Raw genomic sequence first — 18,898 nt, 5'->3', positions numbered from 1 at the left:
CATCGCAATCCTTCAAAGGAACCTGTAGATCAAGAACGCCGAATCGCCCGAGGAGTTCTTCAGTCCATTGATTAAACCAATAGGAAGTTAAACTGGGTGCTTAAGGTTGATGTTATCTCGAAAGGCAAGTCAAGGCAAATTTAATTGCTAAATATTTTCAAGTGTTTTCACATAGTATGAGAGGTTTGTTTGCCTTTCAAAAGGCGAACTGGCTGCAACAGAGGCACCATTATAGATGTTTATCTCCTTTAAAAACAAACAAACAATACATTGACCTCAAAGATTTATTATATAATGTTCGCTGAGCTAATGCAAAAGAAACACTCGGCGTCAAGACTATCCCCAGGTAGCAACCTCTTCACCTTCAATTGTATTTTTGCGGCAACTGTTTTAACTGTGTCTGGAGCAAGTTAAACAGCTCTTATGAGTAATTCAGAATGCTGCACAAATTGGTTGTTTGGTTGTTTTAAGACGAAAAACGTTTAATTAAATAAGTATAATTTCATCAAAAAATGCATAAAATGGTCCAAACTATAAACATGTCTACTGCCAGTTTCTAGAATCAACGGATGAAATCCCATACATAATGACATTATTTACTCCCACGTTAATAAGTATGTAATGACGTTCTATTTTGGAGTTGTCTTGAATGATAAATTATTAATTTTATTATTTCTTTGTTTTCTTTCAATTACGCCGCGTCCCCTACTTAAGAAGTTGGCTCAAAGAACTTGCTTCATTTCGCAGTAAATCTCGGAGAGGTAAGTACATTTTTTGACGCGCCCTACCGTAAGTTTTCGTACATGATTTGAACTCCACTTTTTTTCTTTTCAGTAGCCAGTTGACTGTGCTGAGTTTCTGGAGCAGAATCTTAAGCGAAGTACTTTCAAACTTTGGTAAGTTGTACAGTTAAGTGATGTAATGTATATGAAATGATTTATATATGAACTGCGGATGTAAATGAAAGTGACAAATGATCGTCGCAGTGAATTTCCAATTTAAGCAATTGGAATAAAGAAGCCTGAAAAAAAAATCAGGGCTTCAACGGGATTCGAACCTGTGACCTCCGCGATACCGGTGCGATGCTCTACCAACTGAGCTATTGAAGCCACACATTGGGAGCGAGGTCAATTGACCTCGCTCCCAATGTGTGGCTTCAATAGCTCAGTTGGTAGAGCATCGCACCGGTATCGCGGAGGTCACGGGTTCGAAATTCACTGCGACGATCATTTGTCACTTTCCTTCTTGTACAGTTAAGTTAGCATGATAATCGTGCAGGAGGGGGGGGGGGGGGGAAGCAACTTCCCATACATTCTCTTATTAAATAATAAATAAAATGTCTTTATTGCGCTTATTAAAATACATAACAAACGTTACATGTAAAAATTACTTTGTGAACTTGCCAAAACAATAACAACATGGGACCAGTGGGAGAGTTCGATTATATTTTTTATATAGTAATGAAAAAAAAAGGCTTTCTAAGTTTTGTCTTTAAAGCAGCGAAAATTTAACCGGAAAGGTTCTTGGTTAAGGTTCTTGTAATCGTGTCTCGAATTCTTTCGCAGCCGAAAGTGCAACCGCAAATCTCTTTCTTAAAAGTTAGGATTTCAATACAGAAAAACATTATTTTGCACATCGCCAATGCCTTTTTGGAGCATCAACGAGAAAAGGAAAAAAATCAACGTTTACTAGTGAAGAAATTGTTCAACATGACACGAGCGAGGGACAAAGAAAAAATCTGAGTCCCCGAAGGGAATCGAACCTATGGCCTCCCAGATACCGGTTGGGCGCTGAGCTACGAGAGACTCGTTGTGAGCTTAGGCCATTTACTAGGTTGATACAGTCGACTCCCGATAACTCGAACACTCGCTAACTCGAACCAAAATCGATTTCTCCTGGATTTCCATCATACATTTACTGTAATTTTACCCTCGGTAACTCGAACCCTCGATAACTCGAATCTCCTGCTAACTCGAACCAATTTTCATTTCCCTTCAGGTCATTTTCTATATAATTTTACCTTCGATAACTCGAAGCATGTTTGTCGAGACGTGAAAAGTCAAAAAAACAGTGTACTGTAGTCCAAAACGTTGTATTTATTTTGAAATAAAAGCGTACACGAGTCAGAGCCGTTTCGGAAACGCCCCTCAAAACACAAACTGTGGCACGCCATTAACGTACTTGACGTGCTACAGACGTTCAGTTTGTTGGTGGAGGGTGATACCTATTCTTTCAAATTCAACCTTAGAAAACGTATAAGGATTATCGCCAGTACGAATTAACTGACCATTGCTCAGAAAAGTAAATGGCATAAACTCTGCAGCAGTAGCTTATAGCGCTGTTCTATTTGAAACCTACGATGTTCGCAGCTGGTTTGCTTTGTTTCACATTACGTTACGTTCTGGTTTAAACAGTGATTTAGAAATATATTGTTCCTTTTTCTTTTGGCTCTTCTATACTCGAATTAAATTTGTTTAAAATGCACACCGGTCAACACTGTATGAATAGAAAATCAATAAACACCGTTTTTCCTTATTTCCGTTCATTTGTTATCAACTTCCGATAACTCGAACTCCCGATAACTCGAACCATTTTCAATTTCCCTTGAAGGTTCGAGTTATCGGGAGTCGACTGTATGTGACACGCGTCCTGTATACTGCTAGCATCAGCAATGTCGAATTCATCAAGTTTGTAGTAAATAATAAAGGTGGTAAATTTTAAGCTCGGTAATAAATAATGAAGATGAAGTATTCAACATGACACGAGCATGGGACAAAGAAAAATTCTGAGTCCCCGACGGGAATCGAACCCATGGCCTCCCAGATACCGGTTGGGCGCTCTAACCAACTGAGCTACGAGAGACTCGTTGTGAGCTGGGCCATTTACTAGGTTGATATGTGACACGCGTCCCGCCTACTGCTAGGATCAGCAATGTCGAAATCATCAAATGTGTAATAAATAATAAAGATGGTAAATTTTAAGCTCGGTGATAAATAGTGAAGAAATTGTTCAACATGACACGAGCGAGGGACAAAGAAAAAACCTGAGTCCCCGACGAGAATCGAACCCATGGCCTCCCAGATCACGGTTGGGCGCTCTAACCAACTGAGCTACGAGTCTCACTGGTAGCACTGACCCTCCAAAGTATATTAGAGCTGGAGGGTACTGAAAACTGTTTTGAGCCTCCTTAATTAGCTTTTTATTCTGAGCAAAACAAAACCTAACTGCTGTAAATTCGGTTCCTAAATCTCTTTTTGAAAGGGAGTGGCATTCAACCAAGCGGATCCAGTCGAACACCGATGAAATTTAGGCTTGGAGCATTTCATTTTGCGGATTATTAAAAAAAGACAGGCTTGAATATTTATTGGATCTCTACCTGTTAAGTTCAATCTTTTTCATTTCATCGGCTCAACTGTGCCTGCCCGACAGACAACAAAAGGCTTTTGTTTCAAGAGGTGAGGAGGAATTTGAGACCGAACAATAGACCATTTCTTGATACGGTTTAGATCTTTCCGTAAATACGCTTTCAGTCGCGTTAATATGTAGAACCTTTAAGCTTATGCTTACATGTCAGTTTTTTTTTTCGTTCCCTGAGTTGGTTTTATTTGCTATGGATTTACTGATTATCAGATTGCTGCAAGCTTATTTTCTTTGGCCGCCGCGTGATGTTCTGTCAGTTGAGAGTTTATTTCTTATTGCTGTGAGTTTATTCCGACTTTCAGCCGTAAATTTTCCCGGCAGAAGAAGTTCATACAGTATAAGTGACGTTTTTCGAAGTGCTGAACGACGATAAAGCAGAAAGTTTGATCGAAATTAATTTATTTAAACTAAACTTGTTCTGAAAATCATGTTTACCCCATCTAGCTCCAGCGCGAGGTGTGAATACATACTTTTTTGCTTTTGTGAAGCTCACTTTTACACTGAATAGAAAGGATCTAGTGTACGTTAAAATTTGTTTAAGCTGTGCACACGGTAAGAAACAAAAAATTACCACCGACTTATCCCAGAAAGTTTAAAATTTGCGTACGTGAGCAACCCATTTGAGTGCACCGATAAAACAGGCAAGAAAAGTGAGACGGGAATATTTGTCCACGAAATATATACATACCTCTTATTAATCGAGTTCGAGGTCCGTACTGTAAAATACGGACCGAGTTTTTTCCCGTCGACTTATGGCCCAAGCGCGAAGCGCGCGGGTCATAAGTCGACGGGAAAAAACGAGGATCCGTATTTTACAGTATGGACCGAGAAAACGAGGTTAATAAGATATTTATTATATCTCTCACTCTGGAGAAAAGAAAACATTTCAAGTCAAGAGTGCTGGAAGCGGCTTCGTTTGACTGACGTACGTCAAAGGCGAAAGGACGAGTGAATTTCATTGGCTTTGTCGTAAACAATTTGGCCGTTTAATAGCTCGATTGATGATGAGCGTATAAACATAATTTAAATCCAACCTTTACTACTTTATTTCTGCAATAAGTTTTACAGTAATTTCAGTGACAGGATGAAACTAGATACAGTGCAAGTTTTCTTTGGAATAACTTCTAAAGTTCTTTGCTTGGCGACGAAATTGCCGCGATTGACAACATGCGTTATAGCTTTAATATCAAACTTTCGAAAACTTATGGCAGTGTTTGTAGAAAATACTGAAGGAGAAAACACGTATAAAGTTTGAAGGAACTACTTAAAAAACTTAGCTCTTTAAGGCGGCGTTGAATGCTACGTTGAAAGCTTGAAATGCTGTCTGGCTCGTACTCAACTCTATCGCGTTTGCGTACGTCTTTGAAAAACTTTCCGAGGAGCTTATCGGGGACGTCAGCAGGTACGGTTTCTACATGAAATGTTCCATCAGTCTGCTCTTGACAATAATTGTCGAACCGTTTCCATTCACTTTTCGTCTTCTTGACCGTGTTTGCATATTTCTCGGCACTGATGAAACTTTCAAGTTCTTGACTTAAATCCTGCTCGGGTTGCTCTAAGTCCGCCACATCAGGGAAGTTTTCTCCTTCCAACAGATCACAAAAATTGAGTTTAAAGTTCGGTAGACCTTTTTCGCTTCGCCTTTGTTCCTCGCTTTTTTCCTCTGACAGCGAACGTTGTAGGAAGTTTTGAAAATCTTCTTCGCAAGACATTTCAACATGCAAAGGCGTACGGCATCAGGAGAACTCTCAGTCAAATTTCGCGGGCCGTACTACAGAATACGGCCCGTAAAATTGACCAATCACAGCGTGCGTACTATCTCAGAGATATAATAAAATACATTAGTAGAAACTCAGCTATGTTCTATTGGAAATCCGCGAATCTGATTGGTTCTCACACTGTTTTCTATTCGCCGATAGAAAACAGTCGCGCGCGCGTAGCAAATTTAAAGCGGTAAATTTTCTTGATTTTTGTCTTCAAACTGCACAATATTGTAGGTTTTGGACTGTAATCCTTTAGAGTTTCTACTAAAACAATTAGACTACTCGCCCTCGTTTTCTATGAGCGATAGTCAACTCGGCTGCGCCTCGTTGACTATTTGCTCATAGAAAACTCGGGCTCGTAGTCTAATTGTTAAATACAATACAATACAATTTTATTGTCCGTACGTGGGCCAGAGGCTCATGTATAAAACGTACATGTTGGACTAAAATTAAAATACACTTAAGTATATGCTATTAAAAATATAAAAAAATTATCCCACCCATTAAAAATAGAATGAAAAACAAGAACAAAACTAACACCACCCCCCTCTCCTTACCCCATACTGTATTGACGTCTCTTTTGTATAAAGCAAAACGATAAGAGGATTGCGTAACTATTTTTTATTCGTAGGAAGCAGAGAATAAAATCTTAATTAATTTTTTAGCCATGAGTTGTTCTGCCTCGAGATTATTAATTTTGTTGTACCGTAGGACATTCATTTTAACCATGATCGATTTAAATTTGTCTTGCACCTATGGGCCACATTTTATCAGGATGGAAACGTTGTAAACTCCAGTGAAAATTAAATAAATGGGGGGCTCCGCTTTTAGGCTTGCCTAAATATAAATATTATTTTTTCTATTCAATTGTTACATGTCATTATCTCTGCGCTGTCACGAAAATTTGGCTTGACTCGGAAGAGCGATTTCAAAGAATGTTTTTCGTTGATAGCATCTATACTCGCTGTTATCATGTATGTGCCGCAATTCCAATACACCAACGCCAGGCGAAGGGAAGGAATACAATACAATTGCGTCAATATTACAGACAGAGAGCCGAATCCCAGTCAAAATTTTGTTTACCAGTTATGTTTACTCAATATGTACAAAAACATGTGTGAAAACGTTTTAAATTTTTTGATTTCTTTTCATTTATGGTTTCTGTTAAAGGAATAAACCTTAGGCAGCTTTTTTTTCTGGTCGATTTCTTGATCTACACAAGTCCATTTAAATTATGGATCAAGACATTGTACTGATTTTCTATTTTTAAAATTTCAAAGACGGTCCATATAAACGATATTGAATCCTTATGGTGTATTGTAAATTCTCTGAATATTAAACTAATACAAAGTCAAAAATCAAAATAGCGGAGCTTCTGCGCGCCGAAAGCGCGTGCGAGCGGAGACCTACCTCGTCAGCGGATATCCTCCCGCCGTCTCTCCCCAGTCTCACTCTTTATTTTGACATTCGCTCCAGAACCCTAGTTCGAAGGAGTGAAACACGATCGCCCTAACGAACGACTGCGTGGGAGGCTATATAGAAACCAGACGGAGGATGAATTGAAAGTTATAATGTGTGCTTCATGCTGCTAACTTGCACTTTTGAACATTGTTGCGTCACAGTTGTTTTACATTCAGGCTTCGCAATCCCCCGGAGGGGGGGGGGGGGGGGGAGGGGGTACTCGCATATATTGGCTATATAGGTATGTGCCACGGGATAGCGTATGGTTTTTGAGGTTCTCGGTCCTTAAATAGGGTATCATTTTTGCTCCTTTTGGCATTTTGGTCCCGGTGTGATCCTTAGATAGGGTACCTAAATTCTTAAATCAAACGCCCAGCTAAACGAAACAGAGGTATCTTAAAACTGACTATCCGTTCAAGTATTAGTAAAGCGATTTTATAAACATTTGTGTTTGGTTCGTCACGGAACCCTTCTCCTCCCCTTGAATAGGGTGTCATTTTTCGGTTTTGGGCCAAAAAAGGGTATCAATTTTTGCTTTCTTTATCCTTAAATAGGGTCAGGGTTAAAGAACCTTCGCGGCACACCCCTATCCGAAATTTATGGGAGTATCCCCCGGGCCACAATCCAAATGTCGCCGTGACTGAACAATAGATTGTTTTTTCACGCGTAGATATACGTACATGCGATCACTCATTAAATTCACGGAACTCCGCCGCATTGCGATAAGCAAAGCATATCCTTGCAGTTGCAGGAAATTAAGTAACACGGCACTGAATCACAGATAATTACATTTGTTTTCCTTGTTTCATAAAGTCTGTATTGGACAATGTTAATAACATGGCTCACGACAAAGTCTCTGGCCTTACCGGCGAATGACCCTATAAGATCTGATGCCAAGGAACGTGCAATTAGCCATGTTTAAAACGAGCAGGGGACTGGGTACGAATATTCAATATCGATTGGATTGAAAAATTGGACCTGTTATCTGAAAGAGCATCCAAAAATTAGTAACTCAACCAATTTTGAGAGTTATTGGTTTAAACGCAAAGGCATGGTACTCTTTTAAAAATCGTTAAAATAAGAGAGCTTAATAGTATGGATTGGAGGGACAGGTTATACTAAAGCTCTCTTATTTTTGCAATTTCTAAAAGCGAACCATACCTATGCGTTTAAACCAATATTAATCAAATTCTGTAAATAATTTAATTTTTGGATGCTCTTTCAGATGACAGGCCCAATTTTTCAATTCAATCGATATTGAATATTCGTACCCAGTCCCCCGCTCGTTTCGAACATGGCTAATAGCGTAATTTCCGTTGTTGTTACCAATAAAATACTTCAGGTGATCAATTTGCATTCTAGTTCAATTTGTCAGAGTACATAATAATTTTAGATTCACCAATCGAGAGTGACCATTTAGATTTGACAGTACACGTATTAAAAATAACTTTGTATAGCTATTGGCTAGCGTGCTACTTAAGAAGAAGTCGTAACTTGTTTGAAAACTGTTCAGTTGATCTCGCTGCTTGATTTAGCTTATTGAATGAATGAATAACTTTATTACTGTGTCTATTACAATAAGACAAGGACAAATCTGGGAAAGGTTGCTTTTGGTAAGTGATTTCATACTGATTCGAGCTGTGGAAGGCTTTGGTGCCTAGCATTTTTGTTATTGTTCTTTATGTGTGTATAAGTAATGGAAGTCATTGGAAAGTTGTTTTCATCACTGAAATGTTTTACTACCTGGTATTTAAAGCTCAAAAATGTCATCGAAATTAAAACTGAAGTCGAAAAAACGTGGTAACATTGATAGTGGAAAATTGGATTTGTATCCTATATATTAGAGAGTACTAGCAAACAAAACTATTTGAGTTTCATGGGAAGGCGATAGGGAGAAAATGAGCTTAACATCACAAAATTTAAATTAACTGTAAAATGTATGCGTGCTTCGGCTGGATGTATATTGAATTGATATTCATTCTTCGTCCTTTCATCATAAAATTTTTACGCGAAGAAAATGGGAGGAATTTATAATGCTGTATCAGGAGAAATTCATTGTTAACGAATACGAGCCGGCATAAGCGAGGCATGAAAAGTAACAAGAGAGAGGATTAATTTCTGCTTGGAGCGCGGAAAAAAAGCTTTCAAGTAATTGCAGTGGAAGTGAAGCCTGCTAAATAATCTCTTAAGATATAAAGGGTTTATCTATTTGCAACTTACGCGTAAAGCCGTCGCATTTGCCGTGGGATTATTTTATTTTATTTTTTTTATATTTTGGCTCGAAAATAATAAAAAATTCAAACGAGCAAATGCGGTGGCTAAACGCGATTGTTGCGGATAAATACGCCATTAAATAGCAAAGAAAATGAGTAAATTTTTTGTCTTGTTTTGAATTCACATTTTTTGCTCCGTTTTCGTGTGTATATTGCAATTGGAAGTCTGCGTTAACACAACGAACAGTTGAGGTAGCCAAGTATTGTATTTACTCTCCTCCTGTAATTTGGCATTTCGCGTTTAGTTTCCGCTTCAGTTGAGTTCATCGAGTATTGACCAATATTCCGCTAATTTCTTAATTCAAAATCTAAGAAATGGATTGACATGTTATAAATTTAAAGTCTGATATTTGTTATGGTAAAATGGCTCTTTACCCAAGAGCGTTAAAGCCGTTTCCTGACAGACTCTCCATCCTACTTCTTGACTATAGACTGTTCACAGTCCCATACGTTTTCGTGAAGTTGTAGAGGTCGTTGGATGAGTTTGAGGGTGGGGGGGGGGGGGGGGGAGTGGGGGGCATTTTGGTTTCTGAAGGCGAGCGAAAACTGGGAAACATGCAAAATGCCACAGCATCCGAGCCACAGCACCCCTTCCCACAGGCATTTTGCACTCTCCCCAGCTTTCGCTCGCCTTTAGAAACAAAGATGGTCGCCCCTCGTACTCAACGATCGACCTCTACGACTTCACGGAAAATAGGGGACTGTGAACAGTCTAAGTTTGACTTTCAAGGTTATATAATACAACTCGGTGACCCACGCTTAAACATATCCAGCCAGGTGCACCGTAAAGGTTTGGTTATAAGCTAGGGGCTGACCTGGCCTATCAGGCTTCTATTCGCCCCCACTTTATAAGCAGCATTAAAAAATGCCGAGAAAAGCACGTGTAACAAGTACTGTACAGCGTTAGTTCTGAGATAATTTTCCCGAATCGTACTTGCTGCGAAACCGTTAAGAGCTGATAATAAACAAACACCTCTGAAGAAAGCAATATATTTACAACCGTCCTAGAAAACTTTAGACTGGTTATAGAACATTAATGTGTATTTATATCAAGTTCTAGAGCGGGACTTTAGTTTGCAGAAGTGTGGCATTTTAATCCCTTTTTCGCTTAGCTTACACCGTATGTTAAGAGATTTATTTTGCGCTCAAGTTTCCTAACAAGAATCAATTACCATAGCCAACTGTTTTATGCCTTTTTTAAAAGTAAATTCTCCCCTTAGTAGGGCTGTTTATTAATAATAACTCAAACTCAATTTTAAGTCCGGCAGAGAATAAAGAAAAGGAAAATATCAACATTACTAGCGAATTCGCAGTGTCAGTGGAATTGACTGTCTACAAATAAACATGCAGAAACATTCCGAGGCGTGTGGTTCTTTTTCTAGGGATCTGTCGGAGAGTTAGGAAGCACCCTTCTCTTTTGCTTACAAAGTATCACAATAAATAGTAAAATATCTTAAATGCCCTGTAATTTAGATAACATGTTTTATGTATGTGTTTGGAAAGGAAAAAACATACCAATTTTGTTCTCCCGATAAGGGACCGATACGGCAAAATCTGTTCATCATCGTGAAAACGTTTTTTTGGCCTTGTAGACAAAGGATGTCTAAGACATTTACTATAAAAAATCGAATTGAAACCATTCTGTTTTAAACCTTCGACAAGTAAAGAAACATTCCTTGTAAGATAGCTGGCGTTTTTAATTCATAGAATTTATCTCAATGCCCCCGTTAGCAAAAGTACCATCTAAAAAAGCATCTATGCTGGAGGGATTTCGTGTGGGTGAATTGCTACTCGGTGTGTGACTAATAAACTGGCGGTCGCTTTTTTGTGGTTCGCAGTTAGTTTTTGTGTAATAACTACTTTCTCTCAAGAAAGCCATTTTACCTCAAAATTAAGCTGTATTTACTCGCTGGTTTCTGTTAGCGATGAAAGTAAAATCTTTATTGGTTATGATCTGGCAGCTGATATGCGATCATATCTTGTGAGCATGGATAACAGAAAACATACTTTCTAAAATTTAAAAAAGATTCTAAGCTAAGTAGAGTAAAAAATGTTTTTTAATATTTTTAGATTTTGGACTAATAGTTTAGTTCACTTTACGTGTGGAAACAGTTGTTCTTACCACATATCATTTAAAGTCAATGTAATTTATTAATGTCAGAAGAAAATCAGTGATCTTTAAAACATGTTTGCTTTGTGATAATGTCAATGATTCGCTCACATGATTTTCTGTGTACAAACATGCAAACTTGTGAATGAAACAAAAACCATACAAAATTCAGTCCCAAGATACATCATTAAAAGATTTTCCCCAGCATTTATAAGTTTCGTTGAACCTTTTCCTTATTATCGCATTAGAACCTTTTTAATTTAAATACAAAAACTGAGCTTAAAATATGTCAAGTATTTATCTGGAACTATGTTATGCATTGGGATTTTATAATGAAGCGTTTTCAAAAAGTGATATTTTGCAAACTAAAGCTACCAGTGTTTGTTTACAAAGCATATCAAACCTAAAAAAGTAATATTATCGTTACGAAAACTGTGGTTTTTAAAATTAAAGGACCTGGTTTTTGTGTGGCCTAAGTGGTGTCATTTTTATCGGCGCTAATTTTCTACAGACGTTTTTATTGATAAGTTGTCAAACAAGAACACTTTTGCTTGCTAAATTCCGCCAACCATGCGTTCTATTGCTTTAATGATAAGGTATATAAATACTCAGTTTATGTTATATTTACTGCACACTACCTGAATAGAGAGCGCATTGATTCCGGTTGAACAGGCTCCGTCGGATACAGATTGAAGTAGGAATTTTCCTTATTATTCGAGGTAAGCAAGATTTTATGAAGTTACGAAACATGACTTGCACCATGTTTGCACTGTATTATTGCCCTAGTTTTATCCCAGTTGAATACTTACTCTCTAAAAACAGGCCGTACAATAATGATACTGTATTAAGCGTCACATGCTTTTGCGGCTTTATAACACCAGGTGTTGAAGTTGTGGACGATAAGAGAAGGCCGAAACACGATGATGTCCTTTCATTTTGTAGCTGTTTCACCAGATAAATCTACTTAAAGTTTCGTACGCGACAGTTTTGTGATGTTGTTATTGTTTTTATAAACCTTCTACACTGTTTGCGACTTTTATCTAATGAACCATTTACGGCAACAAGAAAGGAGACCTCAGTGGCGCTTACTAAGAAAGAACTGAATTATTATCCTAAAACAGTATTCAAATTAAAATTCATTTTTCCATTACTTAAAATCACTTTGAGCCCATCGTACTACTGAGCATACAGAAAGTGAGAGAATACTGTCCATGAATAGTTCACTTGTTTCATTTCAGAAAGATTGTGTAGAATTTCCAAAACATTCAAGTTATAAATCGAATTACATTACTAAAGTTTATTTAAAGCAAAAGATTTTCTTAGCCAGTCTTTAACATAAACTAAAATGTGCACATTGTTTTATAATCCACTCAATTTGAAATGTCTCCTTCATTTTAAAGTATTTTTCAATTAAAACACAGGCAAGTGTTTTATTTAATGGTACTGGCGAAAGCTCATAGATTGCAAATTTCTTTTACACTATTTTCCTTCGCATCTTCGCTGATGGGAAAAGTACTGACACTACTTTTCAGTATTTGTCGTTGACAAGAGTTTTGTTGTTGTGTAATCTTAAAAACTTAGCAAAACTATCTAAAATATTTAAAAAACAATGAAATTCTTAAAGCTGATGATCATACTCTGTGTATGTCTGAATAATTGTCATTCCAACCTGTATTAACAATGTAAAATTACTCGAAAAGTGGCCAAGATTAAAAACTTCTTGAGCTTTGTTTTTAATTTGAAGATGGAAAGCTTCTATGTCACAAGCTAAAAAGTCTCTCTTGTTTAATTCATTTATTTCAGCCACAGCAAGGAAAGGTGGTGCTTTAGATCAGAAACTTAACACCTCCTTGCACGAAAGAAAGTCGCGAAATAAGATTGTGTTCCATTATTGGTCTATAAACAAAAACGAACACACCTTTTTGTATCGCGAAGACTCTATGTCTCGTTTACTCGGCGTCAATTGTCATTAGGATATAATCTTTGAACTTAATAAAAATCCCAAAAGCCAAGGTTTGTCATTTTTGAGACGTTTAAAGGTCTTTTCATCAGATCGTTGACTAGCAGTATGCAAAAAAATGTAGTCTCGAGGAACGACAAATAAACTAAGTTGCACAGATTTGGTTGATTAAAGCTTGTCTATCTTACTATACTGAAACCACTTTTGATTGATTTAAATTTACAGTGCAGTTCCAGCTGGCAATGCTTTCCATTTAGGTTGAACCGTGTGTTTAAAATGTTGTGGTTTCCCCAACTCTTGTGAACAAAGGATCTTCTCGAGATGAAATATTTTCTAAATCGAGCGTGATTTGCCAGGATCTGTTTTTAAATTATTGTTCCTTTTTCTTTTGTATCAGGTAGTTTTTGGATATTTGGTTCCTATTTTATGCTTCAATTTGTCATGGGGATAAAGCGACCAGTGTGTTGTTTGGAATTTGAGAAATAAGCAATTTAAGAAAACTCCACCACTATTTTAGAGAATGTTAATGAAAATGGAAAAAGTCAAATTAAGATGTGCGACTTAAGTTCGATATCAGTGGATGTTTGTTTCTGGATAGTCCGATTCCCTTGTAAGAATGTTCAGTGGATTACGATATAGAAAAAGCTTTTCTCTGTGACGCACTAACTCAGACGTTTTCAATTAAATTACTATTCAAATACATTTCACTCGACCTACTTGGAGGGAAATACTTTCGACAAAATATGTTATGTCGTCACAAAAAGTCACCAAAGCTTTTTGAGCTTTTAAACTTAATCGCACTCAAGACATACGTCAGCTTCTAATCTTCACCACAGAAACCAACTAATTTAGTTTGCCTTGCCCGTGAAAACCATCATGAAAGAAATGGAAGTAAACACGTAGGCACAGCACACCTGTTTCTTGAAAAAAAAAATGAAACTTTCGAAACCGAAAGGCAAAAAGAATCTTTATTTAAATAAAAATGGAAAACATAGTTAATATAGATACTCATCAAATGTATCAATTTCAATCTGATTTTTGTTTGAATTGTCCGCTCCAAATTTCGTTACTACTTGCGGTCAACATATTTCATAAAGAAGGTTCTTTAAAGCTCTTGTGTATAAAGTGCGAGAACGCAATTAGAATGTTGCAATTTAATCTCCGGTTCCGTAATTGCGTTGATGGGGAGGTGAGTAAGCACGAAATTCAGAAAGGAACACTCAAAACAAATTCCTTACTTTGCGGATAAAGAATCGTCCTACGCTTGTCATATCAGCAGGTTATCATGGATTGATAAAAACCTTATGATAGTTTCTTTGCTGTAGAATTAAGCTGCTAATTGGCATGTATTCGGATTTTAGTAGCTTGTAATTGTTTCTGTTTTTCCCAATTATTCCAAAACCACCGCCCTCGGCATGAGACCAATCAATGCTCTCAATAAGACCAAAAAGATTAAACCTTAGTTAAAAACTTTTGTTGTGTAGACTCGGGTTAAATTTATCTGACGCGCGACGGGGCACCTATCAAATTCTTACATAAGGACCAAGAGTGTTCACTGATATTCTATCAAACGAAACGCTTTCAAAAGCGAGCAAACCACTCGACTAGCTTTAGTACGAACCTTACAACAGGAGCAAAAAGAACTGAAACAAATCTTAAATCGAAAGGTAGGTTATGGAACTAACCTTAATGGAATTTTTTTGTTATTTAACAGAAAACATAAATGTGCTTACTTTATTTTGCCAAAACGCTTCAAAAACAGTGAATTCCAAGTTTCTTTCGTTTAGGAAATTAGAGCAAATTGTTGTTACTAAGTTGTGTCAAATCAGCCTCTTTATGTCGGAAGTGGTCAACAAATCGAGTTTCCCTCAGATTCATCGAACGAGTTTTATTATTGTTTCGTGTCTATGGATGAATGTGGTCTGACGATACATTTTTCTTTGTATTATTTTATTATAACAATACGTTTGTTTATACGTCTTTTATATTTTCGTATTGGCTTAACTACAAGGAGAAAAACAAAGTAGAATATCTTTACGAGTAAAAATGACAAAAATTGACTCCTGTGGACGATTTCTGACCGGCTGTTGTTGTTTAAAGGGAGTTTGTCCAAGTGTCAGTTTATCTTTTCCAGAGAAATGTTAAAAGTGAATTGTGTACTAAAATGGAGTATTTTCCTTTATATCTCGAGGTGTTAGGAGTCTCTAAAACAGTCTAATTTACCAAAACATAAAAGCCGTTTTAAAATTTTTAGCCATTGTCTTCAGACTCTTTTTTCGACTTTTGATCAAAATCAATATCAGTCACTTTTTCTTTCACGGCTACTCGACAAAAAGTCATCTTGTGGTTTGCTAAGTTACCTTTTTTTCGTTCATTAAATCTTTAAAATACGTTTACACTTCTCATGCAGTCTGTCGAACATTTTTCTTTTTTTTGAAGCTCCTGAATAACATACTTCTTTTGCAACTTTAACACCTATTCAATTGTATTTCAACAAGGGTTTTTATCGATTCAGTGTGAAAAGAATGGTGTATCTCGGTGAAAAACCACAAGTTCACTTAACCTACTACACCTGCCTCAATGGTTCGCGATCGTTTTCGAGATTGAAACAAAACTCGCATACGTGTATTATGGAAGAAGTAAATTATAGATGAATATTTATTTGTTAACGTTTGATTATCATTTCTTTCTATTTCTCTCTCTCCTTCCTTCCTTCCTTCCTCCCTCCCTCCCTCCCTTCCTTCCCTCCTTCAGAATTCTTAACCGTGAATTTTTCTTGACGCATTAATTAATCTATGATTAATTTCCTTGTATTTGTTTCAACCTATTTCGTTGTCGTTTTTCTAAAGGAAGAGATTTTCTTTTTTGCTCAATTGCGTACTTTTTCGATTCATAATGTCTACCGGTTGTGTAAAGACACCCTAACATTAATCAAACGTTTTCTGTTATTAGAAACTAGCCGATACTTTTTTCTCTTTTTTTCCATATTGTCCTGAACAAAATGCATTTCGGAAATTTCTTTGAGCTCTCTTTTTTATTTTCTTGCTTATACACGAGCGTGTTCACAAAAAGGAAGATTTTACTTCTAAGAAGCACAGCCACTGATATCCTGTTTCTTCTTTACCTCAATTATTTAGTATTTTAGTGACAGTGTAAGGCAAAAGTGACTTCGTAGACGGTTTTTCAAAGCCAGTACTTTAACATTGTGGTGCATTCCCTTTTCAGGAGAATGAGTTGGTTATTTATCGCGGTTACAGCAATCATTTTCCTTTCACAAGAGGCCACCTGCAATCCACTGACCAGACACAGGAGGGCGTGGGAAGACGACTGTCCCCCAGGGGTCTGGGGATGTAAGCGTGCGCTCTCAGTAAGCGAAGAGGACTGTCCTCCGGGGGTCTGGGGCTGTAAGAAAAACGTGATTGAACAGCGTGACGAAGATTGCCCTCCAGGAGTCTGGGGCTGCAAACGAGAAGTGAAAATCAATTATGATGATGACTGCCCACCAGGAGTCTGGGGCTGCAAACGAGGACTGTTTGGTTCTGTAAAAAACTGGTTCAAGTCGTCCAAAGGAAAAAGTAAACGTTCAGTGAAAGAAACCGACGAAGACTGCCCACCTGGAGTCTGGGGATGCAAACGGGAAGTCAAGAAAGAAGAGAAAGGCGAGGAAGGATGTCCACCAGGGGTCTGGGGCTGTAAGAAGGACGCAGTCGAAAATGATTGTCCTCCTGGGGTCTGGGGCTGTAAGAAAGATGAGATCGAAGACGATTGTCCTCCAGGAGTCTGGGGCTGCAAACGAAACAAAGTTCCAGAGGAAGAGGAAAAGAAAAAAGATGACGTAACTGCCGATGTCGACTGCCCACCGGGGGTCTGGGGCTGCAAGAGAGAAAATTGATGAAGATCATGAATTTAATTGTTTACAAGATGAACTCAATTAATTTTTCTGTTTTCGAAAAGATGTAAAAGAAGAAAACAACGTTGTCACTGTCTAAAGTAGTATAAAGTCAGTGCGTGTCAACTATATAAATTACGACTCCCTATATATCGATTGAGTTAAATTCTGTGTTGATAATGTGTACAGAGTGTATTTTTCAGTTATTAAGAAATGAAGTTTAACAAAATGAAGTTATGAAGCTAGCGGACTGTCGACAAAATAAAGCTTGAAATCTTGAATCTTTTTACATCCTTATTACGTCTAAAATCTCTCAATTCTGTAGATCAACGTTTTTATACAAATTTTATTTAACAGTAGTTCGGGTAGGACAATGACTGTCTGATCTTCACCAAATCAACCACTTCACAGTGGTTTTCAAATTCCCCAACTGATTCCGTTTAGTCAAGTAGGGTTCGAAATGTTTTGCGAATAAATTCCAAGGTTAACCAGTTTCTCCGGTGAAAAACAAAAATGAATTTACAATATCATGGAAAAATATAAAACCACTGTTACAGCAGACCACAAATAAATTATCGTATGTAATGTTATATACTTTGAAATGAACTACATGCACCCTTTCCCAACTGCTTTATTGTGGTGAAGAGTTTCATTTCATTTACAAAAAGAGGTAACATGAAGGTGCACTGTGCCCCATAATGTCAGTCAACAGCGTCGAACACAAACCGACGATTGACATACTACCACTGGCCTTTGAACCACCCATTACCCACACCAAGTAGACTATTGACAGCCCCTCCCCCTTTGTTTCAACGCAAAAGAACGTGAACGAAAAAGCGAGCGCGAAGCACGAAGGGGCGGGGCAAGCGAAAGAAAAATACTTTGTTCACTACCCGCCCCCACCCCCTCGCGACTCCCGTTTTGCGCTGGTGTCCAGTTCTCGCACTGATCAAAGAAAAATACGAAAAAATGTATTGCTGTATTTATATGGATCCCTTTTGTCATCAGTTTGCTTTTTTAGTTCTTTTATAGAAAACGAAACGAAAGCACAGCCAATCACTACCTTCGATTTTGACCCTTATGTTGGCCGTTACATCGCCATGGATGAGGATCTTGACGAGTATTTTTTGTCGACCTAGCAGACAGATTGATTCACTTTGAAAATTGTTGGAGACGATTTTTTCGTTGTTTAAGCCGCCCAGTAAAAACATCCGTTTTTAGTGTAGAAGTAAAAAAAAACAGCTCACTTTAAAACTTTTTGTGATTTTGCTATCTGATTGACGTTGAATAGTTGACGTCTATTTAACAATTATTCCATGAGCGCGCGTTGGATGAGATGGTAGATAGCCGACGAGGCGCATAGCACCGACTTGGCTATAACTATATCACATCCAACAAGCGCGAGTGGAATAATTGTTTTATTAAAGAATTACAATATTTGAGCTCCCCGGCTGTTCTAACTGACGCGTACACCTTTCATATTTGTGATCCATGGCATATGAGCTCATATACCATGGCCTAAAACCAATCAAAACTCGGAAATTGCAAAATACCATTGCAAGTTTTTAATAATAATCGATAGACGGCCCTCGGAGCACGCGCTTTGTTTGTCATAAAATTTTATCAATCAAAACCTTCAATAAATCATTTCTAGCGATATTCTGTGTTAAGTAGATCAGCTACAGGGTTATGCAATTAGACGGCTCGCTCTTGTATTCTATCGGCTGATAGTTGGTTCGCCCCTCGCCAACTATCAGCCGTTAGCATAACCACACTGACCTACTATTGGTAATCGCGCAATCTGATTGGCTACAAAGGTGCCTACTATTGATCCGTAGAAGGCTCTCGGAGCGCGTGCTTAGTCTTCGCTGAATTTTATCAATCAAAACATTCAATAAATCAACTCTAGCTATATTTTGTGTTTAATAGATCGGTCAGTGGGTTATGCTAACACAATTAGACGGCTCGCTCTCGGTTCCTACCGGCTTTTGATAGTTGGCTCGGGGCTTCGCCCCTCGCCAA

At 37.7% G+C, this 18,898-nt stretch overlaps 1 protein-coding gene across 3 annotated transcripts; it reads left to right on the top strand.

Moving 5' to 3' along the window:
- The first annotated feature begins 834 nt into the window (after positions 1-834).
- LOC144658059 (uncharacterized) lies at positions 835-17,157 on the top strand. Of its 3 annotated transcripts, none has more exons than XM_078518396.1 (2): positions 835-896; positions 16,213-17,157. In XM_078518396.1, the coding sequence occupies exon 2, from the start codon at positions 16,217-16,219 to the stop codon at positions 16,877-16,879; it is 663 nt and encodes a 220-aa protein (XP_078374522.1). In that variant the 5' UTR covers positions 835-896; positions 16,213-16,216; the 3' UTR covers positions 16,880-17,157. The 3 variants fall into 3 exon arrangements, with proteins under 3 accessions (XP_078374522.1, XP_078374511.1, XP_078374516.1); XM_078518385.1 differs by lacking the exon at positions 835-896 and adding an exon at positions 11,590-11,746; XM_078518390.1 differs by lacking the exon at positions 835-896 and adding an exon at positions 14,498-14,654.
- The last annotated feature ends 1,741 nt before the right edge of the window (positions 17,158-18,898 follow it).

This window comes from Oculina patagonica, chromosome 1, assembly GCF_052425735.1.
Source record: "Oculina patagonica isolate OP01 chromosome 1, crgOcupat, whole genome shotgun sequence".
Taxonomy (NCBI): Eukaryota; Metazoa; Cnidaria; class Anthozoa; order Scleractinia; family Oculinidae; genus Oculina; species Oculina patagonica.
The sequence above is the reverse complement of the archived record's forward strand: the minus strand, read 5'-3'. Positions and strand labels throughout refer to the sequence as shown.